This window comes from Poecilia latipinna, unplaced genomic scaffold (genome assembly GCF_001443285.1).
Source record: "Poecilia latipinna isolate Pla-1442-1.1 unplaced genomic scaffold, P_latipinna-1.0 Scaffold1763, whole genome shotgun sequence".
Lineage (NCBI taxonomy): Eukaryota > Metazoa > Chordata > Actinopteri > Cyprinodontiformes > Poeciliidae > Poecilia > Poecilia latipinna.
Window position 1 is genome coordinate 38,482 of NW_015114379.1, and position 27,975 is coordinate 66,456.

Here is a 27,975-nt window from a genome sequence, read left to right on the forward strand (position 1 = left end):
ATTTATAAACTAACTAGGATATCAACAAGTATTCCAAGCGTCAATAAAGATGTATGTAAAGCAGATGTATGAATTTAAATGCGACATGTCTACCTTTCGTCATGTAATATGAGATATATAAAATGATTTTATGTGTAAGAAGAAAATAAATTCAGCGGCAGAAGTTAAGGATTTGCAGCAGGAAGAAGAACAAGGTAACGATGTCCAGATAGAGGTTGAGAGCAGCAAACACGTACTCCTCGGGAGAGATTTCATACTTCCTGTGTTTCCCGCCGAGAATTAGCTGAGTGTCAAGCACCAAGTACTGCAGAGAGACAGGCAGACAAAGACTCTGTAACATCCCTGACATCTGAAGACGGTGTACTTATATGATGAAAGAGAAAAGAGCATTTATTAGCTAGGCTCTGAAAACAAACACAGACTCTTTTTTTTTTCTAGGGATCAGACTGTGCATATAAACAACAGACATAAATTATTGTGCAGCTTGAGTGTTGCAGTCGAAAATAAGTTGTGACTTGCTGCTGACAGCGTGCTCGGCTCTGCATGCAGGTTGCAGTCTGTTCCGCTAGCTGACAGGATGGGTCACAACATTTGCTGTTAATGCCAAAAGCACTTAGGAAATGTGGCTGCACAAATGAAGCCCACTGCTGTTCTGAAGTGCATCATTGAAATGAAAGAGCACAGGGGGCATCTGAGTTACAGTAAGGACAGGGACTAACACTGGTGGCAGCCCACGTGGCCTGTGGGATCAAAGCTCAGCCACAGGCATTCGCTTGACTTTAGAGCTTCTTTAATGTCAGTTTCTGTCTTTTTCAAAACTTGTTGTCATTTGACTTTTGATGCAGATTGCATCAAAAGTCAGACAACCTCTTACTGTCATGGGGGTTTGAATGTACTTACCAAAGAAAACAGCACAGTTCCCAGGTAGGCGTAAAAGATGTAGAGAAACTGCAGAAAGAAACAAGAGGTAAAATAAGCAAGGATGTAACAGCACATCGTTCTAATTATTTATTCCACAAATGCGTGAAAACACATTTAAAAATCAGATTACAAGCAGAAAAAAGGAATGCCTTTTCTATAAAAATGCGGTGTGAATGCTGTCAGCTGAATGTTTTTGGTGAAAATTTGAAGGGGCGTTGGAAGGAGGGTTGGAATTTAACCCTAACTCCTACTAAACCCTCCATCCAACCATTTTCCCAACCCTAATTCCAAGCCATGGTTAATAAGGTTCTATAAAAATCAGTCCAGAGAATTTTGCAGCCTCACATATGTTTTCTTTCAGTGCTTTGTGCTCTTGTCATTGACAGGAATTTAAATAGCATTAATCTATTTCTGTGTTAGTTTTGTCTTTTTTTTCTGTTCTGTTTGTCTTGTTTTTGCAGCATTGTGTGTTTTTGACTTGTGGATGAAAAAGTTAAAAATGACCAAAATAAATATCTAAAAAAAAGTATCTCCTATCCATCTACCACTAAAACTTACCTGTCTGTCCCTGCTGAAGGTAAAGCATCCCCACAGCATGATGCAGCCACCATCATTATGTGGCTGGGGTGCTCAGGTTCAAGTGTTTTTTTTTGTTTGTTTGTTTTTTTTGTTTTTTTTTTTTTTGGCTTCTGTGACTTCTGAAGTGACTTCAACTTCTACTTTTTATGTTTTCATCATGCATCACACTTTCACTTTGCTAAAATGTGTTGAACAGATACACTTGACTTGCCTTACTTTGGTCTATCACATAAACACTAACACTTTTGCAAGGCACTGCATGGAAAGTGAAGTTAGAGCTACTGTAAAATCATTTTCGCTTCCATTTTATCAAATTAAAACACTCAACACTGTTGACATTTGCTAATTCTCTAAACATTATGACCGGCAAATGCCAAGAACAGGGTTTTATAGTGATATGCATCATTCAGAAGAGATGTGTCGCCCCTTGGAGGTTTAGGAAGGCGTGTGTCCATCTTTATAGTCCACTCAGCTTATAGGTCACTGGCAATACAGATAATAAAACCTGGCAGACTCTGAAACATTTCTACTGCCCTGTCTGGTCTTACCACATACATGCAGAAGCGCAACATTGTTACCTGTGAGCGGATGATGGCACACATCAGTAAGAAGGAAAATAAGGACCAGGCAAACATCCACAAGCATCCGGATCCAGCGGTAAAGTCCCACTGATGACAGAAAAACAGGAGAGGGAAAGAAAGAAAAAAATATGATGATACAGTGCTGAAAACAAAAAAATAATAAAAAAATGAATAAATAAAAGCTGCACGGGAATTCTTTGATTTATCCTGAAGGCCGTCTGTGGCATTGCGGCGAAGCTGAGGGGCTCTGCAGAGAGTGAAATGACAAAGACATACTGGAGTTCCACATAAAAAGAACATCCTAATAGCTCTGGATATAATTGTCCAGAGCAATTAATCAACAAGCTGCAGCCGAGGCACCGAGGAGGAGAGTGGATACGACCTGCTGGCCCGCCTGGCCTTTTCAAACGGACAGTAAAAAGATGGCCCCTGCAGGAAGAACACTGATCACCTGAGGAGCGACGAGCTGAACATGCGAGGTGGCCTGCTTGACATTTACTTCGCAGTGACAGAGATCAAAAGGCTCTGTGCGTAGTGTGAACTGCAGCAAAAGAGATGTTGGGAGCTGCGAGATGAACGACCAGTTGTAAAACTTAACTGGTTGTGACTGTGGCCACTCACTCTGCCAATACGGTCTGAGCGGGCTGGTCACTTTTTACAACACAGAGTTTGTGTTCATTTAGATCTACGTTGTTTTATTCTTAATAAGAACCAGGAACATTAGTAACATACTATAACCAGAACCCTCCTTCAGTTAAAAAAATAATAATAATCATAATCATAAAAACAGCAGCTTTTACTAAATATTCAGTCTACAATTGGGAAAATATATAACATTTCCCCTAATGATATAAAGAGTGGAGCAGCATAAATACCACATAATAGTCATTTTGCCTCTATGTCATGCAAACACAGTGTACTTAATTTGAAACACATATCAGCTTTATAGTGAATTATATTCATAAAAATGCCTAACACTTTTTTCCCCCCACATAATATTATTTTATGAACACTTTATACTACAACCTTTATCCATTGATGTTTGTCTTTTTGTGGAATTTCTATATACATAAGATATGAATGACTCCTGATCAGAAAGTACCTGAGTGATCTCCTTTCTATCAGAGTGACAAAATTAGATTACATAAAATTACTTTAAATTATCAGTGGTCAAAGTGGGTAGAAAATAACCAGTCAAAATAAAAGGTGTTGAGGCATTTTGAACAAAACGGCAAAAAGAAATTAAATGACCTGCAACCCCACTAATTTGCTTGGACTTTTTTTCAAAATTACATTTTCTTATGTAACTGCTCAAAACCTTTAGCTGACAAAGAATAACAGAAGCCCCATTCAACTCCACCATAAACTCATTAGCTCAATTAGCTCATTTTGGAAAATATGTAGAATCTACTTTGTGTGTTTTTTTTTTTTTTGTTTTTTTTTTTGAGGCATCTTGTATCTCACTGCAGAAATGTGTCTAAACAAACTTCTTTCTTTCTAAAGTAAAGCAAAATCTGCTTCCAGGAATTCTTCAAAAACTGAATAGTTGTGTTTTTCAGTTCACACACAACACCTTAATAATTTGAAGCGACATTCCTCAACCTAACCAAAATGAAGTTATAGCAACCGGTTTGTCTCTATTAGGCAATGATTTTTAGTCACAACTTTTACAGAACATATACGTATGAAAATAGGCTCATATAAATGTACACAAAATTTCCATCCCCATCATAATGTAACAAAGAAAACGCACACATACACGTAAACATATATTGCAGCGGTCTTCAGGCAAATTCTTACTGTTTACCTGAAAGTTACTAAAGTAGCAAAATCTCTTCTCAAGTTCTTTTTGAGTAACTGAATTTATTAGCAGATTCATTATAAATGCTGCGACTTTGCAAGTAATCACAGCTTTACAGTGAAAAGCCTCAGCTCCAGATGAGTTCAGGCGAGCCGGTGGACTGGAGGAATTATTTGACTGACACAAACACTGATTTCAGCAATAATCATAGTTTTGCCTGGACAGCAATCCCATCGAAGCATTAAACCTCAGCCCGCGCTGCATCAGGAAACCTGGCCAACATGTTCCAGATGACTGCAACGGAAACACATCTCGCAGCGCGGATATTTATGAGAGGCCGATAAGCCGCTGCAGTTTATAAAATGTCACTTTTGGCTGTGCTGCAAAACACAAGCCCAGAGTGTGTGACTGATCTTACCTTTGACTGCATGGCAAATAGACTCATGCCAAAGGAAACAAGAGCCGTCGCGCCCACAGCCCACATAACTGCCTCGGCTTCGAAGTACCTGCAGACAGAAATATCAAAACAGACGCTGCATGTTGGAAATGCATCTTGAAAGTAACCAGTTGTCGGTAAGTGGTTGGCATTTTGCAGACTCCTATATATATATATATATATATATATATATATTTATTTATTTATTTATTTATTTTTATCTGGGATTTCTGTGCAAGACTGATAAAGACTAGTATGTAATTGCAAAAATGATTTATTGATATAATTATTTTTTTGCTACTAAATCAGATCTGGAAATTGAGTCAGAAATTTGGATCCGGCCTCTGGACTCAATGCTTTGTGGAGCCTCTTATCGCAGCAATTACAGCTGAACATCTGTTATGTTACGTATCTCCTGGTTTTAAGAAGTATAGACTAATTTCTTTTTGGGCCATTCCTCTTGGCAAAAAAGCTCAAGAAGATGGAGACGGTTTGTCAACAGGAAGTTATGCAATAAAAGGAGATGTACAGTATTAGTGTTTTGCCACAGCTACCGTTTTGCATTAAAACTAAAAGATTTAATGAGTGCCTTCTTAGTTAAGGATCCTGGATATAGTCTTGATAGATTTGCAGTTGGATTTCCATTGTGGAATGGTAGATTGAAGAGTGACCTGAGGGTTGTTGTTTTAAAACCTAACCTCACTTTAAACTCTACAACTTTTCTCTCTGACCTGTCTGCTGCGTTCCTGGATCTGTTGTTGTTGTTTTTAATGCAAACCTCTGATGCCTTTAAACAACACCTGTATTTACACTAAGATTCAATTACTCACAATAATTCAATATGTGTATTTTTTTTTAATTGAAGATATCAAACTAAAGGGGTCTGAATTCAAATGCATGCCACACTTTTCAGAATGTTTAAATCATGCATTATTTTCACTCCACAGTTATGTGATGCTTTGTGCTGGTCTACAACTTAAAGTGCCAATAAAACGCATTAAAGTTTGTGGCTACAATGTGACAAAATGTGGAAAGGTGTGTGCGTGCATGTGTGTGTGTATATATATATATATCTTTTCTTTTTTTTGCAAGGCACTATATCTAAAATTTGAGCAAAATTCTATAAATATGATAATTTCCCACGGTTAGAGATAGTCACTCCTGGGCTGATATGTCTAACAGATTGACTTGTAGGTAAAGAAGAGATACCAGACTGACAGAACAAAATAAATAAATAAATAAAACGTAAATACACAGATTCTTCTGGTGCAGAGAAATTGGTTTGAGTCTGTCATGCCTCTGGTCTATCCCCAGCCAAAAGCCCAGAAAATGTGATCCCGTGTCCTTCGTTTTTTGGATGGCCACCAAAAATGATATCTAGTTAGATGCCTTCAAGCTTGGCATCGAGCACGTCGCCAGATTTGGATCAAATCGGATTATTATTGTGCAAATGAGTTGGTATCAGGTGTAGGTTATCCTCTGAAACAAACACTCACGCTGCCACAGATCCAAGCATCAGGCCCTCTGCGACAGTCTGAGGGAGAAAAAGAAGAGACAAACAGACAGAAAAAAAAAACATTAAACAGAGCAAGGATGGTGGTGTTTTAATTTGCTGCCTGGATGGCGTTGCTTCTACTCACAAACAAGCCCAGAGCTATGAAATTGAGGGGCACTTGGCGACGGATGTTACCGCAGCAGGACAAAACCAGAATAAGGACCAGCACCCCTGACCTATTAAACGGTGAGCATAGCGTGCATCATAAATATCAAATAAGCAGCCTATAAAAAGACAAATGCAGTGAAACTACCGCTGTGTAGCTGGTGGTTCTTTGGGTTGCTACGTGGAAGGTTTTAATGAACCAAAAATGGCATGGATCAAGGATCAAGACGGTTACGACTGAGTGTTTCGGCTTACATCATGGTGTAGGAGAACCAGTAGTTCTCACGAACCCAAGTCTTCAGTGTGTCCCTGTTATTTGATAAGAAAAAAAGAGCACTGTTTAATAGAGGCATGATTTATTTAATAGAAGCAGAGGAATGAATGCCTGCTGCAAGCGTAACACATGACAGAGCATTTCACATGCAGGGGATGAACATCATGTCAGAAAATGCTGTTGCAGCCTTTCGCTGCGAAACACACATGCTTCGATCTAATGCAAACTAATACATAATCTCTAAAGTACCATTAGGTGCCTCTGTAAGAGACAAGCTATGATGTTGCTCATATATCCGTGGTGGCAACTCCACTTTAGTTACTTTTGCGGGAGGCGTGCTTTCACACGCGGCGGCTATTTTTATGGAGGGACTTCTGACACGGATTCAAAGAACTCCTTAGAGAGTTTGTGTCTCACCAGTAAAGAAAGGCGCAGATGATCCCAACAGTAGGCAGCAGCTGAATCATCAAGGTCAGGTAGACTTTCCGTATAAAACCTGTTAAACGGAAGAAGAGAAAATGGAAAGCAAAGCAAAGCAGAGAGAAATGAAAAAGACACAACAACATGGAGAGTTTGTCAAAGGAATACAGGCTGGAGGACGATGTTGTTTATGCTGTGCACTATTAAAAATGAAATTTCTTTTCAGTGACTCTGCATTGAATCCTAAAGAACAAAAACACTAACGATGGAGTAAGTATATTTTATCCAGTTTTACCCTCGATCATGAGTAAAACATTCACCCCTCTGACCTTCTCTTTCTTTAGCTCTCACCTCGCCGTATCGCGGCGACACTGAAACCATTCTCCTCTGATTCGCTGCTGTATGGAGGCGGAGCCTCTATATGCATTTGGTCACCTCCAAATGCAGGTGGGTCGTCCGGATGGATCGTGTTATTGTAGGACTCAGGAGGAGAGATGACTGCAATGTTCCCCTTGCCAAACTACAACATCGGTCAGAAGTTTACAGAAATTCATCATCAGCATGTAGTAGGTCCAAAGTTTATGCACTGACATTATATTGCAGAAATATGAGATTAGTAAATAATTTAGACTAATGCCTTGTTGAAGTATCTTTTGATTTGGTTTCTGCGTTCAGTGTAGTTGATTTGATACCTGATATCAACCTGATGAGTCTTCATTCTCAGGTTAAAAGTACTTTTTGAAAACACCAACTCCTTAAGCAGGTATTAAACATTCTTCTTAATAAGCCCAAAATTCTGTTTTTAACATATTTTTTAATTGGTCTAATGTCACATCTTGATTTTAAATGTCATGTTTTCATTAGCTGTTAAAAGAAAACCATCTTGATTAAGAAATATATAAGTTAAAGCATCAGTCTTTGTTTATTTAATCTTTATTTAATCAAAAAATATTCATATTTATTGAACGGGTCTGTATAATCAATTATAGGGAGCCTGATTATCAGTAAATAAAGCTATCTAACATAAAAATTGGCATCCTTCAACTAAAGCCATAATTAGCAAAAAGATTCCAGACCTAATTTAATCAAAACTGAAGGAAAACAAGATTGCAACTGGACAGGGAGGCTTTCCACGCCAAGTTTATTTATAAAAGACATTTCAGCAACAGCAACACTGACCCCTGAGGTCAGCATGAAGACTTTACAACTGGGATAAAGTGTTCCTTTATGTTTTATGATATCACGATGACGATGTGTTTTCCTGAGATTAGTTATGTCATTAACCTTTAATTAAATTACAGTTTACAGCGTACATTACAAGACTACCTCTAGTACTCAGATGTCACTAACCTGGTATGCCGTTCCTGTGTAGAAGTTTTGTTCATAGTTCGAAGGGCTGTAGGGAGGAGGGCGAAGTTCGTGTCCTTCATTGGTGCTGCTATTTGTCTGCTCCATTTCACTAATTTCAATAACTCGACTTAGTTCATCAACAAAACTGACGAGAGACAGAAGACACGACACACGTGAAGGTAAGTTAGGGTGATAGCTCAGGCCCAGAGTCATCCTGTTAGACAGTATCTGGGGTTTCATCAGTGATGCTAAACTGGCAAATGGGGCGCTGTCAGCGGGGAACAAATAAATGGGTAATTACAAAATGATGCATAGCACAAACACACAGTGAGCCATGACTAACATCCATAATTACGGCCCTAACCCCCCCGCCCCCCACAAATTAATAGAGCTGTATGTATTTTTAATGGTCAGAGAGAACGCGGTTAATTGATCTCAGAGGAAATCCAGCTGTCGTCATGAAAGACAAGGCACACAGAACAGGACGAATAATAATAATAATAATAATAATAATAATAATAATAATAATAATAATATTAATAAAAATATTGAGGATTCGGTTTTATAAGTAGCAAGGAAATAAAAGACGTTTCCCATTTAAGTTGGTATTTCTGAGCAAGTCATAATTAGCCCAACAATGATCAGTGCCATGCAATATAAAGTGGTGGTAAAGCAATGAGGAGGAGCAGTAAAAGAGCACACTGAATAGCTTCAAACAGTAGCACTTTAAAATAAACCCACCAGTGATACAATAACAGTAATTCTCTGGGTTTTTTGGGGGGGTTCGGGGGGGGGGTTGTAAATTAATTCATCTTTTGCTCTGATAAGGAATCATCTAAGAGATAAAAATCCTCTTCTGTTCTCTCTGTAAGATTGGTCAGGCAGCCAACACAATGAAGTGAAACTACATGATAATGAAGTGAAACTACATGATAAGACGTGAAGTGGACTCGGTTTCTGTTTGTACTCTAAAAGCGCCATTATTTCCAGATTGAGAAAGAAAGCTTTTTTTTTCTTTTTTTTTTAATATTTAAAGAACCCTTTGTGTATTTAAAAAAAAATCTTCTAAGAGCTATTTAATTAATGCTATTTGTTGAAAGAAGCTGATTACAACCGTAGTTCATAATGCATTGCCTTACCTCCGCTGTGAAAGCCAGGAAGTAGTTGTACCTCTTTAGGGCAAAGTCTACCTGATATCAGCTGGTTCCCACAGAGACAGGACTTTAGCTCCTGAGGGAGAGGATGGGGTGCAACATTAGGCTTAATGGGATATTCCGATGAAGAAAGCCGACACTGAGTCAGAATAAATTAAGCTTTTCTTTTTTTCTGTCTCTCTCTTCCTCACCAACATTGATTTACTATGACCTTTAGAATAATTTCATACGCATTGCTTATGCTTGCTTTAATAAAGGTATGTTTCTGGAGTCAATGTCCTTTCATGAGGACCTGCTTGCTGTTCGAGATAAGTCTGTGGCTTTCCCCGCTTTGTAGAACAAACAGAAAGAAAGAGAGAGGAGAAAAAAAACAACAACAATGGCCGTCTTTGAAATCGTTTGAGTCATCTGGCCTTCATGGTTCACCTTGGTTGCCTATTGATAGTGCTCTGCCTGTGGAAGTCATCCACCAACGAAGAAGCGGATGAGTGATGCATGCCGTCAGGCCGTCCTGTTTTAAAAGATTACAGCTGTCGGGTCTCACCAGGAGAGAAGAATGGCTAAAAGAACGACTTGAAGCCAAAATACATGAAATAATATAGGTCAATACAGTCTTAGTGCTTCTTCACGGAGAACTGCCGCTAAAAGGGTTATACAGAGGAATCCATCCATGAATCAGAGAGCAGCCAAGCGCGAACCTACTTTCTATAAAACTATTACAATTGATTACACACAGTTTGAAAGATATATAGAAACAAATGTTCAAGGAAATTGAACTAAATCCCATTCCAGCAAATCTGCAGCCTGAGCAGCTCGGGTTTTGATTTCACATTAAGAGGTGTGACAGACACGTGGTGATTACACAGAAACCTCTCAACAATTAAACTGACGATTTTCAGAGCATCCAGGTGCCAACACACAAGAGTCGGCGCACGGAGCAAAAACACGACGATTCCTTCCAGGTAATTTCACCCACACTGCCATGTTTATGTATTTATACATTGAGTGAACACTTGGGGGCACTAGTCTCCTGTGCTTCCTCTGCTAATTGCAGTCATTTGATTGTGGCTCTGGCCCTTCACATGCTGTCACCTCCCCACCCACCCACCCAACAACTCCAAATCCTCCAGAGAGCTCTCTTAAAACCCGGCTGCCTCTTCATCTTATCTGCCGGATCAAATCCTTCATTTCAGTCGCCAACGTTTGATATCCATGCTCTTTTCAAAGCGTTGCCAAAGTAAAAAAAAAATAAATAAATAAATAACAACAAAAAATGCAAGAACAAATCACATCGTTTCCTGTGTTCACAAAGCGATAAATAAATAAATAAGATAAAGCGAGAACAAAATGAAGACGTCATATTTTGAAGGCACAGACAGCGTTTTGCGCCACAAACACAGGCTCTCGGCTCTGTTCGCGGCTGATTGGTGTGTCAGTCAACACAGGCCGGATTTACAATGCCTGCTCAAATCTGATGAGCCCGGCGCCCACCTCTGCATCAGATCCCGGCTGGATTTGAATGGGCGGCACAACAAACACAGTCACATTTGAGCAGGCAGTTGAAATCAAGCCTGTGTTGACATACCAATCAGTGGGAGGCCAAATTTGAAATGGATCAGATTGCCTCGGAGCTGTCCAAACCAGAGGAATGCGGGGCTCATGAAGCATAATGTGTGATGAACAGAGAGATAGGGTCTGTCCAGCCATCCATCAGACTACCTGCCTACATGTAAAGGATAGGAAAGAAGCAAAAAAAAAGAGAGAGAGAGAGAAAAGATGGAGAAAGGATGATAGAAATACTGAGGTGTATCTCTAACGTGTGGTGACAGTCCTGTTTTGTCTGCTGTGATGCTCTTTGGGGCTTCTGGGACTGGCAGAGGGGAGTGTTACGGTGTCAGCGGAGAAGAAGAGATGTAGCCATCAAGAGAGCCTCTCTTTCTGCTTTTGCATGCCGCTGTGAATAACTGCTTCCTGGCCGACCTGCCCACAGAAGGATTTATTTGAAGAATTGAAAGTGTGGTTTGTGTGACCTCAGAGAGCCCTAGCGCCGGTCTGCAGATCTGTGCTACAAGACGCCCCCTTCATTTCTAATTTACTGCCCTTCTGGAGCTGCTAATGTAGAATTTCTCCAGGATGTATTGCTGATGAGAAAGTTCAGCGAAGGCTCATGCTGTACAGTGTGTTGCTGTAAATTACGTGGCATTCTGCGCTAATTTACGCCCGACGTCCTCGGCTCTAGTGTGAGGAAAGGTTTTTTTTTTTTTTTTGTTTAGTTCAAGCAAAAATTAAAATCACTCTCAATGGAAGCCAAATCAGCACAGCACTGGTTTTTAGAAGCAGAGAAGTTACATTATCTTGATTAAGCAAATGAGTACAACACAAAAGACACAGCTGTAGTTTAACAAATGGACATGATTAAGTAAATAAATGCTTCTTATAATTTTTTTTTTTAAACTGAATATATTACATTGTGGCAATGATCACTGAACTTAAGAATTTATCCTCATCGGATACAACGTTGACATTAGCTTGGTTTAAAGAGAATATATAATTCTAGACAAACTTCATTTAAACATATTTCACAAAATGCTTATTGGATTATCATTAACTGTGCCATCATATGTAGACAGCATTAGGTGAAAGTTGTTATTTTTCATCCCTCACATCAATTTGTCTTTGAAAATAACTTAAGAAGGAAATCAGAGTTTTTTTACAAAAGTATTCCAACCACATTAAGGAACGACGTGAAAATAGGCAGAGCTTTTGTACGAGCACTCATTTCAGCCACAGGGCAGCTCAGTGGCTTTTCTCAAATGCCATTGTAAAAATCATCAAGCAAATGCACAAATATGTTGATCAGTGTTCCAGCTAATACTAATCAGAGGCAACTCTACGCATGTGGGTTTTAAAAGCCCTGATTTAAAAGAATTTTTTAAAGTTTTGTCCTTTTTCTGCACGTTTGTTCCAGATTTGTGGTGCACAGAAGCTGAATGCTGTTTTTCCATGTTTGGCCAGGCACCCCGAATGGTTGCCACGGGAGATTCAAGGACTTTTCAAACATCCTTTGAAGGATTCAAAGCAACACATCAGTTTTTTTTGTTTGTGTGGTTTTTTTTTGGGAATAGCATCATATCACGATATAAAGCTCAAAAAAGTCAAATTAAACAGTATCCCAAACAACTCCAATAAACCAACCTGTTCAAAAGAAATGTGGCAAGCCCCTCTTTCTGCTACCCCCAAAATAACTAAAAAGTAAGCAATTATTTCATTTTTTCCAAACAGAAACCAGGCAACCTATTCTCCCAGCACTCAGCAGCAAGCAAGGGAAACGTTCTCCACTGCACATGCATGCAAATAATAGCAAAATTGTTCAGGGCACAACTAACAGATGAGATACAGTATATTTATTTAATGGTTCTTAAGTGCTCTCCCACACCCCTTTTTAAGGCCGCCCTGGGCAACTGCCCATATAGCTCATAGCAAAATTCACAACCGAGTCGGGGTGATTTGCAGTGTTAATTATTTTCTGCTATGTTTCTGCATGCATAAAGCCAAAAAGCTACATCTCCATCATCTGGTCAGAGCAATTTCTTTCACATCTTTGATGTATCCGTCATGGCTTGTAACAACATTAAAAGAACTGATGTCTTTCTTTCAACATGGCCTTTCTTTCTGCCCCGATGCTGTTTGTTCAGTAATGTTGTCTAACAAACCTCCAAAGTCTTCAGAGAACAACTGTAATTTACACAGAAGTGGTTTTCTAATTAAGTCAAGTGAAGTTTATTTGCATAACGCAAATTAGTAAATAAGTAAATCATTATTTATTAGGGGACTTCTGTCAGCACCTGTTTCTTCTGTACTGTATTCATGATTGTCAGAGTAAAGGAGGCTGAGTGCAGCCTCACATCGTATCACTGTTATGCTCTACATTGTGTTAGTCTTTTACCTTAAAACTTGAACAAATATACTTAGAGTTGCTGATGTAATGTGGCAAAATATGAAAAAGTTTATACTTTTGCATGCATTTTGTCAACACTGACATCTGATCAGTTTGAAACCGATAAACTCACAGAAAACACTTTTAAGGAATCTCATTACAGTCTCACCCCTAACAATGTAAATGTAGATAGATTCAAACTGAGAGCGCTTCTGACAACAAACTTTTCTGAATCACGGCAACTTGGCTGACCTTCAACTTCAGTACATGAAAGGAAATACTGGTCCAATACATTTTTGGCACAACCCTTCAGTATTTAAACAGTGAAAAATTAAGGCTGTTATAGATTTGCTCAAGGGGTCTCATGCACTATGTAATCAAAAACTGCCAGAAGGTGGGAAAAAAAAAACTTAAATAATGAGGATTATACGAGAAAATGTGTGTGCGAGTCAAAAGCTCAGCGTTTCCACAAACAGAGGGGCTGTCTGCAAGTTACAAATATGAACATATACTGTAAATAACACAGAGTTAATTACAGTGGGACTATAAAAAGAGATGAGAAGAAAAGCTGACGCTGTCCAGGTAAACCAAAATGCTAAAGCAAATACACAACAGCCACACAGAAACAGAAGCTGCTGCAAAAGGAAACCGAGAACATTTGACTTAACCTGTTATTTGCTTCATATCTGTTCAATTCTTCCAAACAGCTGGTCCTTGAAAATTTAACTCCCACTCACAGAGTATGCCCATCCATTAAAGTGACAGGATTCAGTGCCGACTTGTGTCGCGATGAAACCGAGGCTCTGTCTGACATATTAAGACTGCTGTCACAAGCTGTAGCAGAAAAAGCATCATGACGCTCATTTAAACATCACATTAATATGTTTCGTTGCCGCCAGAGTGATGGAAGGCACGGACGGGCCTTTATGTTCTAGTGGATGCTGTCAGCTCTAATAATCCACTCTGGGTTTGGACTCGGGCTGCTACAGATTCGAGAAATTGCCATTTCCAGCAGTTAAGTTTCTTGGAAGGTTTAAAGTTTGATCTTGAATATTCTGAGAAGGCAGGAAGAAGTTTTCAGAAAGTTTGAAAAGGGGGGTGGGGGTTTGTTTTCAAAGACGAGCTGACAGAGCTTGGGCGAGACGCTTCTCTTTCTTATTTCTCTTGTGAATCACATTCAAAACAAGCTCAGGAATGAAAATACTGACCTTGAAAACACTGCAATAAAACATTGTACTGAATTTATCAAGCAAATGGCATTTGGTGCCTTCGGATATCTGAGTACACGTGACATGTCAAAAAAGGCAACACTGAAAATGATCGATCCTCTTCTTTCGTGCACCAGATAATACATACGGCAAGCAAAAGAAAAATCCCTCAAAGCTACACAAAACGTCGATACGTATAAACATCAAAACAAACGCAGGAAAAATGAAAGTCTGAAACTGAAACTTAAGCTGTTTGGAGTTAGGCCAACAAGACAGACAATCCACGTCTCTCTAACGTCGCCATATGCTTTCTCTTCACTCCAATCATAATTATTCATTTAGACCTAAAGATTAACCTGGATTTGTTTGTATTCATATAATCTTGCTGGTTATCACAGCCAGAGTCTCAGGAAGATGTCTTTAGTGTAGGTCGATGGAAACAAGAGGAGCTCCATCCCTGACCGCAGCTGGGACAGGCTGTAGCTGTGATCATGACTGCAGGCTTGGGGTGGGAGGTGGGTGGGGGTGACACAGCTGTCACCGCGACCGTAGCAACGACAGAGCTTTGGCTTGTTATGGTTCTGGCTGTGACATTCGTTTTTTAATGGGTGTCGACGACTACACGCAGCAGCTGTGCGAGGTTGTACTGACTGTGTGCGCAGTCGGATCTGTTCCTGAGCTCCACGAATAAAAAGGAGGTACGTCGTCGAGGCCCTGCTGGTTAAACATGGACATCTGGATGTCTCTAGAACACCGAGGAGTAAAGGAAAGCAGCAGCTGAAGTTCAGACACGAGTCGTTATCCGACCGCCGCTTCGCCCATGCCGATAAGCAGCAGCTGGTAAATGAGTAATGAGCAGTGTCACATCACCTTTGCTTAATTTTTCAGCTTTATGCTTCCAGACTGACAGAGTATCACAACCCCATAGGAGAATAATAAAATAAAACTCTGGATGGTATGCAGCACTGAAGTTTAAATAGACTCTGAGTTCAATTTTCTTCCAAATGGTATCAAGGAGATATGTTCTCTATTTTAGCTTTGTCTGTCTTGTCTTTTTTTTTTGTTGTTGTTTGATATACTTCCACTCCTGGTTACAGGTGTGGTGTATGATACAAAGGCAGGCCGGAAAAGAAGGTTACAAACTGACTCGCAGTCTGAAATTTTCAGGACTTCTTAAAAAGTTGTCGTAACTTCACAGTTGACGAGTTGTAAGTATTTGGTACTGAGTGTACCGGGTGTTACTTAAGGTACTAGGAGTTTGGATTAATGACTGTGACAACTACATTTGCCGACACACAGATGCTTTTGACACCATGTTAAGGAGTGCTCAGTTTTCAGGAATGGCTCAGCGGATCTCCACAGTGGCCTCTGTTGCTCCTGGAAAAGTACATTTATATTCAGGTCCAGTAACTATGATGTAAGAGTTTTTATTCTGATCTCAGCTGAGATTATGATAACCTCTGATGGATTTTGGAAGACACTAGAAGGCTGGAAATGGCGGAGGAGCTGCGTGGCCGACTGCTGTGGGGGCATCTGGCCGAGCTAAAGGGGTTGGGGGTGGGGAGCAGCGGTCCCAGAAGTGCAGCTTGGTTAAGCGTTAACCAGGAATGAGTAGATCCAACTCTGCATTTTCTGCTAATCCTCACCCCCTGGATAACTTTCACCGACCAAATAACATAAAAAATAAAAAATAAAAATGTTCCGTTACCTCAAGTTTTCCATCTTTAAAGGGGTAAAAAAGTCATAACAGTTTTCCTTCAAATATTGGGAGGGATGATCTGAATATGCAGGAATAAGGTGAATATATTACGCTAATCTTCTACACCATATGGGCAATATGACTAACACATCTGTGACGGTGTTTCATAAGTACCCTCTCAATTAATTTGAATACAACATGGAGAGTTTGCTTCAAGCTTGAAGAATGGGCCGAAAAACTCCCAATAACTTAATACCTCCAATGTCAGAACATCCTCAGTGTGAAAAGCATGAAATATATTTACAAAAAAAAAATGAAATGCAAAAATGGAAACACAAACAAATGAAATGAAGTCATTCAAGCAAAATATGAAATATTTTAAATTCACAGTCTGTAACTAGATGAACTTTCTTCACCGTTCCATTTATTTCCCGATTTGAAATGCCGGGAGAACGCCACCTGCATCAAATTAACCTAACTGATGTTGAGAACTTTCAAACTTCTTGTTTACTCCAGTAAAACATCAACTCCAGCAATGAGAATGCAAATAAATACGACTTTCCTTGTTTCAGTCACTCTGAGTCACCACACAGAAACATCTAAGACTGTTGATCAAGGATTTACGACATTACGGACATCTGGTCCCCACTTTATCTGTTGTTTGGCTGGATAATCGTAGATGATAATTAAACTGGAATAACACCAACTGAATTTAAGAACTTTTCCGTTCGTTTCCACTGGCATTATTCAGATTTTTGCTTCCTTGTTGAGACAGTTTGCAATTTGCAACAGCACAGCATCAGCCTGATAATTAAAGTCTATGAACTCCTAATCTGACCATCTGAACCGATTGTGGCTGCTTGCTTTTCCAACCACGTCAGGATGCTGAGCTGCTGAGGGATGTTTGTTCTGACTCAGAGTGGAATGGAGTGTCATGCTACAAAAAGGGTGGAGGGAAAGTTTCTTCAAAGCCATTGCAGAGTCTGACAAGCCGAGAACATGCTGCCAAGTCAAATACAGGCTGGAGCTTTGTGAAATCCCTGCGGGTCGAGCCCAATTGTCATCACGGATAATTCTTCCCCTTACTTATGCTTCATTTTTATGCAGCAGACACACCAAACAATGATCAAATTACTGGTGTTTGTTACCGTGTGAATGGCAGCTAATGATATTAAATCCAACAGTCAATAGCAACATAGAGGACGTAAGAGATGCCGCGCGGACCACCCTCGCGCTGCCAAAACATAACAGACCTGTCAAGGTTTGAAGTGCACCAAGACCTCAGACAGTGTCGGGCACTGTGATGTTCCGAGCACTTCCTTTCAGTACCAGAGATGCGAAGTGGGATCTCCGTGGACTGGACTTGTCTTCCAACACACTCCATCAGACTGAAGTCGAAGGGATTTAGCAACCAAGTTAAAGGCGCTCAGATCCACCCCACACACATAGTTTGAGATTGTGTGACAAGGTGCATCATCCAGCAGAGAGAGATTATAACCTCCGGGGAGGAACTGTAAATGTAGCGCGCGTCAAAACAACATCCTGTGACGGGATCTTTTCTTCCACTGGTGCATCCTACTGACATCGGTTCTCCAGGTACTGGCGAACAAAAAGTGACATTCATATGTTGAAAAAAGGAATATTAATCATCGCGATGAAGCACTAATGGTCTTGTTCTGACATTTGCATGACCATAGCGGGAAGCTAAAAGGGTCAACATGGGCACTCTTAAGGGCTTTCTGGATACGCAGCCCCCACAGCCGTGTTGCACTGCCTTACATTTATTATTATTTGTTTCCTCGGTTTGAGATCAGATTTCTAGTGATTTCTGGAGAGAAATCTTTTTAATAACACAGAACTGAAGAGGCTATATTTATATCTGTTGGTTATTATTTATAAAGGCATGTTCTATGACAAGCTATGTTTCCATTGACCATATAATTGCGCAAATTGTAATTATGAAAATAAATTTGGTTAATGGAAGCATGCCAATTAAAAAACAAAAATGCTTTTTAGATTAAAAAAAACACACTGAGGTAGTTAGTATGTGGTGGTTTTTCAGCTGTATTGAAATTTATGTTTTTCACAAACCTGCAATGGAAACACTTTTTTCGCATCACACAAGTCGTGGGACCAACAATGTAATGATTTTACTACAGGCGGAAAAGGCAAATAAGATGGCAGAAAGTGGTGGGAGGATGATTTTGTGTGAACAAACTCGCTCATTTGATTTTAATTGCATTTCTTATTTAATGGAAAGACTGCAGTTGTGACATTTTGATTTTTAATTCCTACACTAATTCCACAGTGTAGAAATTAAAAATGGCCACAGAAAAAAAACAACATTATTGTCTTTAAATGTCTTAATAACTGTGATTGGATGGTAGTAGTCGTTTTTCACTAATGTGGCAGATGATTAAAAGTGGAAGAGCCAAGGTAATTTAGAACTACTGAAAAGAAAATGAAGCCTCAGTGAGAGGTGGTCAGTAGGTCAAGGACAGATGGACTTCTCATCTGTGAAGAGGCCATGCGGCCATTTGCAGTCCAAAGCTCTTTGTCCATAAAAGGGCAGATAAGATTTGAGTTTGGTTCTTTTCTCTGCCTGCTAGAGTTTCTTCAAACTGTGAAAATGGATTTCCCATAAGTCATAATCACGACAGAATGATAACTGACAACGGCCTTTCTCCACTCCCACGACTCTGACAGGAAGAAGTGCTGTTGTCACTATATGGTGGTAAAATGTCAGCATGTCCCCCAAACAGGAAACAGGCGTACAGTTGTGTGGAAACCATTTATACAATTGTTACTGTAAGAAAACTAAGGAAAAAAAAAGATTTACCTGTTTATTTCTTTGGTTAGAACCCCAAAAAAGAAAAATACACTTAACAAATGTCAGGGACATCTTGCAAGTTCAGAGTTTGACCATCAAGTTCCTGAAGAACTGCCTTAAACCTTTATAAGATGTGTTAGAAGCTAATGGGTCCTCTGATATTTTGGTCCACATTAACTCTGGAACATCACACAATTGCTGCAAATTCGTCTTCAAATGTTGTTTTATTTCACTTTGATTTCTTAACTGGAAAGCTGCTGAAGTATTTTAAATTATTTTTTATGTTAAAAAAATTGTGCAGCTCTTTGATGTGGGGTCGTATTATGTGGGGAAGTAGCCATCAGGAGGGGATCACACTGTGCTTATAGAGAAATGGACATGGGCAGGAACAACACTGAGCTAGGATGTGGCATTTAGACGATACTGAGGAGCCCCAAAACGTGACTTCACCCCACAATGACCTGACTTGTTGATGGATTTATGTTTTCACGTTCTTTACTCTAGATTTGTGGTGCTGCCATCTGAATGGCACAGCTGAAATTGAGACTCATCAGAGCAGGCTAGGATTTTCCAATTTGTTCACACAAAGTTGCTGGTGAGTGTCTCAATGCTACACACCAGGTCTGGTAGTTTTACTTGAAATTTCATATTACTTAGCCCCTCAAAATACTTTAAAACCATCCAAAATGTTTAACACAGAAATTGTTCCTAAATCATCTATCATGACACAAGACCAGCACAAAGAAAAAAGGGGGCAAAAAATATCAAATAACCGGATGATTTTACTGAATTCAATTTCCACAGTAATATTCATGTAAAGCCTCCGATTTCTGAAGCGGTCAACAAGAAGCCAGTTCTCTAAATTAGTAGAATGGCAGGCTCATGATGACACATGGTGAAGTGGTCATTAAAAGCACTTATTTTTAAGCTAAATATCTACAGAAAATTCCATGGTAACCTAGTCAGGAGTTGTCAAGACATCCTGAATAATCTAGTCCTCGAACCAACAGACTAATGGAGAGCAGAACAGATGAAGAGACTTTACAGATCACCAGCTGGCAGCTCTGCAAAGTGTCCAAGTCATTTTGCACCGACTGCTCATTAATTCCATTGGGAAAGGATTCTTTTTGCTTTTTTCTTTTTCCAAAGCAGTGCATCAAAAAGTTTTTGATGCACCTACGAGCTACCAGAGGAGGCCCCGCACATGTTCGCTTTAAGCAGCCAACTTTTTGAAAATCTGAGCATGGGAAGAGTTGTGGTGTTGGATTAGAGTGCAGTACCCCACCAGGGGATGGAAATAAAATACAATAAAATAAAAGATTATTAAACAAACAGCGGTCAAAGAAAAATACTGGTCTGCAGCAGACCAGAGGAGGAGGAGGAGGAGGACCGGTTCAACTTAAGATCACATTCAACTTCCATCTGCGCCTGCAGTTATGCTTCAGCAGAGGGAATAAACACAGTTCACCTGCACTGCAGAAACCTTCAACCTTTTAGTGAGCTCCAAAGTGATATTGAAACTTAAAGGGAGCAAAATAGAAACAATAAGATTTTAAAACATATTTACTACAAGTAAACTCCTTAAAAAAAAGAAAAAAACTTTGTAACTTGTGGAAGTGACCGTCATTTGAAATTAAAACACAGATCTCGTCTCATTTAAACTTCTGACTTTCTGTTCTGGAGCCGTCTCTGCTGTTACTCTGTGGTGGTGTCATCAAACAAAGATCTAAAGGGCTCATTAAGGCCTTAAGAAGTAAAAGAGTGGAGGACACTGATGAGTTTTGGCACAGGAGAACTCATGGGATTAAGAAGACATCAGGATTATTTGAAATCATCATTTTCGTGGTTTGTGAAAACACAGACGAGTGGCACAAATTTGAGGTGACAGCTCCTTTTCTGAAAAAAAAAAAAAAAAAAAAACAGCTTCAGGCAAGATAGTGTCTTGCAAAGAATTGAAAACCTTTGAACTTCTTTTATTTTTAACCTTTTATTCATAGTTCTGCCACTGATGTCATTTAACTTTATTAAGATTTCATGTTAGACCAACAGCTAATCTGCATTATTGTGAAGTCATAGAAAACAGTCTTCCATTTTATCTAACTCTGGACTTTGACTGGACTGCTTTAATTGATACAATAATGCTGTGATATAAAACCATGCCGTTGTCAGTCAGTCGTTCAGTAAAGATCGTTGTCTTGGTTCAAAGGTGAACGTCATTTTCTGTCTCTGACAGCTTTTCTTCCAGAACTGTTTTATATTTCAGTCCATTCATGTTCTTCATCTGTGCTGAAGAAAACCATCCTCTCAGTCCGTGCTGCTACCACTGTTGTTCTATCAAGGTGATAGTGGGTTCCAGTGTGATGTGGAGTGTTGGTTGTTTTCCACACTAAGCATTTTTGCAAGGAGGCCAAAACGATCATCTTTGGTCTCATCTGACAAAAGTGCTTTTCCACACTTTTGTTTCAGACAGCATGTACGACGGACTACACAGAGGACTTCTTTCGACAAAGACTTCAATGAATACCGGATTTATGAAGCGCATATCTTATAGTTGTGCTGTGAACATATTCTCAAACCTGAGAACTTGAAAGTCACAGCTTCTTTGGGTGGTTTTCTCTTTAAAGCACTCCTTGCCCCACCTGTCATCTTAGGCAGATGACTTGCAGTTTGGCAATTTTCAGATGCAGATGGAATATCAACCCATTTTCAATTCAGATATGCCCACTTTGATATTAGGTGCCTGTTCTGCATTCTTAATAGCTTAAACATTAAAAAGTTCAAAATAATAAAGTGCATTGTTGATATCTGAGCGAATGTCAGAAAACAGGCTTGAAAAACACATTCAGTGGGTTTGAGACAAGAACAGCAGAAAAAAAAGAACATTTTGTCATTCACCTCTGTTTTGGCATTTTGCTCTGAAGAGAACATCGTGATCTCACACTTGAAGCAATGCTGAGTGAGACGGTCAAAGAGCTGGATGCTGTTTCATGGCCCAATCCTGCATAAAACTTCTCCTCAACTTTATCTGTGACCGGTCTCTGTGTTCCTCTGACTAATGTTCTCTAGCACACTGCTGGGGCTTTGGCAGGAAAACCAGGTTTATACAGAGTTTAAGTTACACACAAGCAGGCTACATTCTTACTAATGACTTCTGTGAGGCATTGCCCCAGATCTTATTTATTGTGTAACAGGGAAAAGGGCACAGAAAATAGGCAGAGCAAAACAACATGTGACGCTCTTGTCAAACAGGTTCATGTAAGAAAAAAAAAAGTAAAAACAGAACCACCTTTTCTTTTGACTTCACAATTATCTTCTATTTTTGTGTGTTGAACATAAAATTCCAATAAAATAAATATATTATAACAAGATACTGAAAGGTCTAAGAGTAATGAATACCTGTGCAAGACCCTGTAATTTGATGTAAATTTTCACTGTAGAAGTTGCCATGCCAACTAACAGAAACAGCATAAGCAATTACTATTCTTATAAAAATTTCAAAGTGTTTTGATAAAGTTTTGAACTCATCACCACCTGTTTTTTATTTGTATTTTTTTTTTTTAACAATGCTACCATAATTTTCCAGTAATTATACCGACTAACTAAAATGATGCTTTCAAGGCTGGAAAGTTTCAGCACATCTTTGAGGGTTAAAAGATAAAAAAATGCATACATTTTAAACTCTGTTCTGCCAATATATTGTTATTTGAAAAGGATTACAAAGTAATATTAGAATATAAAATTATTTGGCCACATTATTCCCCCATCTTATATGGAGTTTTTCCAAAGTAATACAATTCTCAGTCCTTGTGCTTGTAAAAGACTTCTCTGGCTCAATATGTTGTGTCTTTATTTATATAGTAGGAAGAAACATTTTGTCATGCAGCTTCTCCGGTCTAAAAAGAAAAAAAAAAAAAAAAACAACAAAAAAACAGGCATTCAGAAAGTGCTGCAGATTATAGTAGCAGTTTGGATCATCCATCAAATTCTCTGTGAAATCTTAGAAAAAAAACTATTTTCCTAAAAACATTTCTGTGCAATACACTGCATGAACATGTTGAATGAATCAGCTCATATGTGACACAAACAAAAAGCGGCAAGGTTTGTAATTTGGATCATTTGCTTAAAATTCTCTTATTTGCCAAAATGGCCCTGAATCCTAAATGGAGCCAGATTTTTTTTTCTTTTTTTTCTGCTTTTGACCTTATCTGTGCACCCAGCCAGTCATCCTTGACACCGAAATTGCCCCCTTACCAGCTACTCACACACTGCGCACGTAGCATCCTTCCTCCCACAGAGACGTATTTAGGTTCACGCTTAGTGACCAAAATGTTCCGCCTGAGCTAAAGGAGGAGAAAATAAACCAACATAAAGACAAAAAAACAAAACCCAAGCTTAGTCTTTCCACTTAGTTGACATAAATCCCTGCTGTGAAAAGCCAGGAGTTTTCTCACTAGTCTGTTTAACAGACAAGTTAAGCTGTCCTCTCTTAAAAGTCGCCGCAGGCAACAATGTGGCACATTAGTGTCAACAGAGGACCGTGTAATTATTCCACACAGGACAAATGTGTTCAGTCATATGCTTAGATAGCATCATTTGTTGCACACTTTTCCCTGCTCTTCAATTTTATGGTAAAATGAGTTGCAGTGTCTGCAGAGCATGCCTGATAACAGATCCAAAATGTCACTGTCCGATGATTCATGCCGTGCTGCTTTACCAAGAGGTTGTACATTAAGCTCAAACTTTTCATTGACAAGATTAAATGTCACATATTAATTCATGGCTCATAAATGCAGCCCTCCTGTCTCCTCTGTCTGCCAAAATGATGCAATATGAATATTCTGAAAAGTGTTCAGTGTTGTTTTTTTCCCCACAACCATGGAGTATAAAAGACATGCTTTATCTGACGTTCAATGACGTCAAACCAGGATGTTCGTCATCTTTTTTAACGTTAAAAATGTAAAAATAAAACACAACACAAATAAAAAAAAAATGTTTTGTATTGCATAAGCAAACTTCCCATGAAGAATATTTGAAAAATGCAGCATTTATGATCAGTACATGTATTCAGTGGGTTAAAAGATATTTAAAAAATACTTAACAAAATTATCGGTAAAATAGTTTTTGCTATCCTTGATAAAAATGTATAACTGAGTAATTTCTTTAAAGCTGCATTATGTAGCTTTTAGAAGGATCCTGATAATCTGTGAAATAATCAAGCTCCTCTGCCTCCTCCCTGTGGTCCTACTGCCATCTGCAGAAATACAAATCAGCCAATCAGAGCCAGGAAGAGTGTTTTAATGCTGTCAATCATGCTTGTGTTAATGTTGCAGCAGTGCTAATGGTGAAAAAAAACAACTTACTGTTACAGTAAACCATTTTTACTATACGGTGTAGATTTAGCAGGGTAAGAGTCATTTCTTTTTGCCGTTGGTTGGATGAGGACACACACTCATCTTACAGCTACACAGTAGTGACCAGGAGAGTAAAGAAGATTAAAAACTCCCTCAAAACTGTAAGAGGATTGCTGCAAAGATTGACATCTTGGGGTCATGACAACAATTCGTTGTTATCTACATGCTCAGCTGGTTGTCGAGGAGCCTTTCCCTGATAGGTTTCTCTGTCCTGCCATCGCAAACACAAACATGGAGTTTTCTAAACATTCAAGGTGAGTCTAACATGAGTAAAAGACAAAGTATGTAGAAAAACACCACCTGCCCACCATCAAAGTATGGTGGAGGATGTATGATGCTGTGCTCCTTGAAAACCTTGCTAACCTGCCTGAATGTTACCAGTAAGGCAAAAATGGGACAAATAGAATATAATAGGATAAAAATACAAAACAAATGGTTCACCAGTCTCAGAATGAACCTTCTTTCATGGTGTCCATCGTCTCCATCCTTTATTCGCCTGGGAAACATTTTGGGGGAGCTGAAGAGAAACAAGCATAACAAAGAAAAATCCACTAAAAGAGATTGTGAAAATAAGACTCATCAAAGAGAATTATTGTGAAAAGTCTACATATGCGCTGTCCATTTGGCAAATCTGTTAACAGCAGGGGTATCAGCCATAATGCCAAATTAAATGTTGGCTTTTTTATTTGGAATATGTCACTGTGAGATTATGCTACAACAACAAAAGATGAATTTTCTTCAAAGCTTTTTTTTTTTCTTTGCCAACAAAGCTTTCTGTGTATTTAAGTGGTCCAATTAGTCCATCACAAGCTCAGGCTCTTTTGTTGTGGATTTCATTTCTGTGAATAATCCTGGGAGGGGAATTCTTGAATATAGGACATATATGTTTCACAGGAATGCTGTTATGGCTAAGCATCAGAAAAGTGCTTTTTTTTTTTGTTTGTTTGTTTTTTTTTGTTTTTAACTGTATGAAATCCTTTGTAAAGGCTTGGATGTTACAGCAGCGTCCATGACCACTTTACAATCACAGGGATTTTATGTTACACCAGTCCAGCGCTGGATCACAGGGACACTTCTGTTTTTTTTTTTTTTGTTTCGATTTTTTAAACATTCAAAATAACAAAAATAACCTGCTGTGTGCAGCCACTTGTTTTTCTCCTCATCAGACTGACTCTGCTCCCTTCAGGTGCATGTCACAAGGCATTAGGAGCTAATTAAAAAAATCTCCACAATTAATTGCTGGAGACAAGGGTGGGGGGCTATTAAGCCTGACACCCTGTGAGCAATTAGATCGATGTTGTCATGTGCTGAAAGGAGACTTGGTCTTCACATTGTGAGGGGCCACCGTTCATCAAGGTCACATGGGATTGGTTAAAGGCTTTGTGATCTCCTGTGTGCATCCTATGATGCGCGCTGCCACTAAAGCGTGGACAAAACCGCCCCAGCAGGTGCAATTATAGGTTTTTTTAAGCATACGATGCTTGAGCACATTGTTTGACTTTTAAAACGGGTCGCCGTTTCGTCGCAAGAGTTACTTTTGTCATCATCTAATCGAGGATTTACCGTCATGCGTCAAGTTCTCAGTGACTTGATGATTTTATGCGTTTCAACAATATGGATTTACATTTGATACGGACAGCCGATATGCCTGCGAAGCACTCAGAAGCTGGCACAGACAGAATTGAGTACATTTATTGTGATTGTCTCTGCTGTGAATCAGTTGCTTTAAAAGGCACCTTTTAAAATGTCAATCGTGTTCACGCTATGCAGGTTGCAACGCGCACCACAGACATCTGTGTCGTACATTCGTTATGGAGCTTAAGGCATTTATGTAAATATTACAAAAATAATGTTTGTATGTCTGCTGCTGAATTTTAAGCCAAAAACACAAAACAGTGTAAAGACATCCAAAGTTTAGATAAACTAGAGAATCTCACACACTGAACATTGAAGGAAAAAAACAAAAACACAGTTTGTAAAATAATTGCTGTTTTTGTGTGTGCTTTCAGTCTTCTCATAGGAAAGCAGTGAACAATGACGGACAGAAATAAGATACCATTCCCTTGTTTAATTATAAATGAGGCACTATCTTGTATACAACGGCAAAAGTTTAGCAAGAAACTTATTTTGCTTACTTTGCGAAAAACCGAGTTACGTTACAACATCCACCAAATGTTCTGAGTTCTTTTTAAAGAGATCCCGGTAACATTTAGCCAGATCTCACAACTGTTTTCTTGTTTTCTAGTGTCTAATTGCAGATCATCTCCACAGGAGAATTACATAATCTGTAAAACAGGTGAAATCCGTTTCGATACAGTCGCTTCAACCAAGAAGAATGAACTTAAAAATATATCCTGACATGTAATTGGTGCACAGTGTAATTATTGAGCAAGTGTTGTTTTGCTCAAATTTATCCACATTTATTCTAGTGTGAGACAATAGCCAACTTTCAGATTACATAAATTGTATTGGGTTTAGATTTTAAATGTCTCTCAAATTATAATAATTACAAAGAAAAACAAGAAACTCAGAGAATTTCATCGTTGGAGATGGGGTGTTTCCTGTTGCGGAGGTGAAGGTCGCGTGTTCTCAGAGAAGCTTCCTAGAGGGATCTCGAATAAATAATTCACTTTTCTTTTCCCTTCTTAGTGTACCTTGCAGAGCATGACTGTTCAGTTCATAGAAGATTGAAAGTACACTTATAAAAAACAACAAAAATAACAAAACTGGGCTGTGTGGACATCCAACAGTGACAACCAGAAACAAGTAAGATATCCTCCCATCTCCCTCTGGAGAGGATATGAATATTTCCTCAGCTGTCACACTGTTCTTCATTGCTTTTTCATTTCAGCAAAAATCTCTCCTTTCTGGTTTACGCTTCAAGGTTAAAAACTCCAGCGATACATATTCAACTGAATATTCTAATTATTTCAGCTCAGTGTGTGATGTGCCAGTGATCCAAGGCAGTGAGGAGTTTTACATTATGCATCTTTCTCTTGATTTACGATGAGATGCATGGTTATTAATCATCTTGTAGGTACGTCCGAAAATCCCTCATGTTCAGAAAAACTGACGCCAATCTTGTCTCCCATCTCCACCCACCCAAACACACACACGCACACACAAACACGCACACACTCAGTGCCCCTCACTGGTTTAATGATAGCATTCTTCAAGCCTTTTGACCTCCGTTTACCGCCCCTCAATTTATTCCGACTTGCTTAGTATACTGCGGGTCATTTCCCAGAGCAATTTAACTGGGGGTTAAAAATTGATTTTCCTTAAACAGTAATGAAAGAATTTACATTATTCATCCACTTTAAGATTAAAATGAGTATATCAAATTCGACACTCTTTTAAACTGCGCTTTAAGAAACATTTACTCCTTTGGTCAAACAAAGCAAAAATCCGTGCAAATTGCTGCAACTTTGTCTTTGTGACATTAAGCTTTTATGCTGCTAAAATATTCCAGAACCGAATCTCTTTGGTTTGATCCTTTAGCCAGAAAGGCCAGTCTAATTTGCAGCGGAAATTAAAACCACTCTCCGTCTCGTTTGAATTCTGAGTGCCTTACCTGCAGTTTGATAGTCATAAGCTGTGACTGATAGTTCCTCGGGGTTTTCTTTTCTCAACAGCTTCCCATTTGATTCATGAACAGTCCACCACCCCGAGGACATCTGGCCACTGAGTGCTGAGCAAAATGGCTCATTAGTG

General features: G+C 39.1%; 1 protein-coding gene across 1 annotated transcript; it reads right to left on the reverse strand.

Annotated features, from left to right (window-relative positions):
• Positions 1-27,975, reverse strand: LOC106965090 (protein lifeguard 1-like). Its single transcript, XM_015060988.1, has 12 exons — positions 27,836-27,975; positions 9,162-9,252; positions 8,023-8,167; positions 7,024-7,192; positions 6,670-6,748; positions 6,234-6,287; positions 5,959-6,049; positions 5,815-5,852; positions 4,301-4,388; positions 2,079-2,168; positions 901-948; positions 1-304 (listed from the first exon to the last, which is right to left on the reverse strand). The coding sequence occupies exons 3-12, from the start codon at positions 8,125-8,127 to the stop codon at positions 152-154; spliced, it is 915 nt and encodes a 304-aa protein (XP_014916474.1). The 5' UTR covers positions 8,128-8,167; positions 9,162-9,252; positions 27,836-27,975; the 3' UTR covers positions 1-151.

What these genes read in the sequence shown, in the direction of transcription:
- LOC106965090 (XM_015060988.1), bottom strand. Translation starts at nt 8,127, where the DNA reads ATGGAGCAGACAAATAGCAGCACCAATGAAGGACACGAACTTCGCCCT. An exon ending in TCATAGCTCTGGGCTTGTTT is followed by an intron (nt 5,853 to 5,958) that starts GTGAGTAGAAGC and finishes TTTCTCCCTCAG; the next exon opens with ACTGTCGCAGAGGGCCTGAT. An exon ending in TATTTGCCATGCAGTCAAAG is followed by an intron (nt 2,169 to 4,300) that starts GTAAGATCAGTC and finishes TTCTGTCATCAG; the next exon opens with TGGGACTTTACCGCTGGATC.